Consider the following 1,835-nt stretch of genomic DNA (forward strand, 5'->3'; position numbering starts at 1 on the left):
ACCCCTAGAGGTGCCACCACCATCATCCCATGGGTGATGCCATCCCTAGAGGTGCCACCACCATCATTCCCATGGGTGATGCCATCCCTAGAGGTGCCACCACCATCATTCCCACGGGTGACACCATCCCTAGAGGTGCCACCACCCTCTCTGCAGCCTCCACTACCGCTCCATGCGTGCCACCACCCCACCCTCACCCCCCACCCCCGGGGTCTCACCTGAAGGGATGCCCCTCCTCAGACTTCTGCACGGCCTGGATGACCGACTTGTAGACACGGAAGCTGATGGTGACGGAAAGCAGGGCCAGCACCAGGTAAGCCACCACGCTGACCACGCTGAAGGCAGCCAAGGACAGCAGCAGCAGCAGGCTGGAGGCAAACACCAAGCCGCTCCTCCTCACGTCCCTCCAGAAGATCAGGTCGTGAACTGCAGGACAGGGACACGGCGTGGGTCCCCTCTGTGTCACCTCCTGTCCCCTCCCCAGCTCAGTGCTGATGGCTTCCCGTCCTCGAGCCCTCCGTCTGACGCCCTCCATTTTGCATTGCCTGTTCATTAATGGGGCTGCTCGTTAGCGGGGCAGCTCATTAAGGGCTCAACGAAGCTGTGGTTGAGGGTCTCCCCACCTGAACGACACCACGGTGCATTTTTTTAACCAAAACCCACGTTTTATCACTTAAAAGCAACTCTCCAACCCTACGCCTTCCCAAGCCATCCTCCATTTTGCGATGTCCGTTCATTAACGGGGCGGCTCGTTAATGGGGCGGATCGTTAATGGGGCAGCTCGTTAAGGGCTCCACCAAGCTACGAAGGGAATTGCAGCACCTTTTGCCCACAAAACAACCCACAAAAATGGGGGTTTTTGTCAAGAGCGTCCACTCAACCCTACGTCTCCCAATCCCAACATCCTCCCAACCCTACGTCTCCCAATCCCAACATCCTCCTATAACCTGTTTTATGCCATCCCTTCGTTAACAAAGCCGCTCATTAAGAGCTCAACGAAGCTGTGGTTGAGGGTCTCCCCACCTGAACGACACCACGGTGCATTTTTTTTTAACCAAAAACCCGCGTTTTATCACTTAAAAGCATCTCTCCAACCCTACGCCTTCCCAAGCCATCCTCCATTTTGCGATGTCCGTTCATTAACGGGGCGGTTCGTTAATGGGGTGGCTCGTTAATGGGGCAGCTCGTTAAGGGCTCCACAAAGCTACGAAGGGAACTGCAGCACGTTTTGCCCACTCAACCCTACGTCTCCCAATCCCAACATCCTCCTATAACCTGTTTTATGCCATCCCTTCGTTAACAAAGCCGCTCATTAAGAGCTCAACGAAGCTGTGGTTGAGGGTCTCCCCACCTGAACGACACCACGGTGCATTTTTTTTAACCAAAAACCCGCGTTTTATCACTTAAAAGCATCTCTCCAACCCTACGCCTTCCCAAGCCATCCTCCATTTTGCGATATCCGTTCATTAACGCAGCTGCTCATTAAAAACCTCAACACACCCTTAATTGAGGAGTCACCTCCCCACTCCCAAGGAGTTCTTTGCCCCACAGTGTTGCTTTTTCCACCTCTAACCCTCAGTCTCCCCCCAGCTGGATGGGGTTGTGAGGGGTCCCAGCCCCTATGAGTTGACCTTAAAGCTCCCTTCCAACCCACGCCATCCTGATGGAGAAAATTTGCCCCAAATCTGTGTTTTCTTTCACCAAAATCAAGAGTGTGTGACCACAATGAGGGGGGGAGGAGGGGGGGAGGGAAGGGGGGGCATTCTGCCCATTCCCATAATGCAGATTTGAACCAATACCTGTGAGTTTAGAGCAATGTTTTGGGATGGGAAAAA

At 53.9% G+C, this 1,835-nt stretch overlaps 1 protein-coding gene and 1 pseudogene across 1 annotated transcript in view; both read right to left on the reverse strand.

The window, feature by feature from the left end:
• Positions 1-179: 179 nt before the first annotated feature.
• On the reverse strand, positions 180-648 carry LOC104917204 (annotated as a pseudogene).
• A 632-nt stretch (positions 649-1,280) lies between these two features.
• Positions 1,281-1,835, reverse strand: part of LOC104917205 (magnetosome-associated protein MamJ-like) — a 3,666-nt gene continuing 3,111 nt past the window's right edge. The window contains exon 4 of the mRNA XM_019611865.1: positions 1,281-1,351. Coding sequence (XP_019467410.1) covers positions 1,281-1,351 — 71 coding nt within the window. The remainder of the gene's footprint in view (positions 1,352-1,835) is intronic.

Source organism: Meleagris gallopavo, unplaced genomic scaffold (assembly GCF_000146605.3).
Source record: "Meleagris gallopavo isolate NT-WF06-2002-E0010 breed Aviagen turkey brand Nicholas breeding stock unplaced genomic scaffold, Turkey_5.1 ChrUn_random_7180001957429, whole genome shotgun sequence".
NCBI lineage: Eukaryota > Metazoa > Chordata > Aves > Galliformes > Phasianidae > Meleagris > Meleagris gallopavo.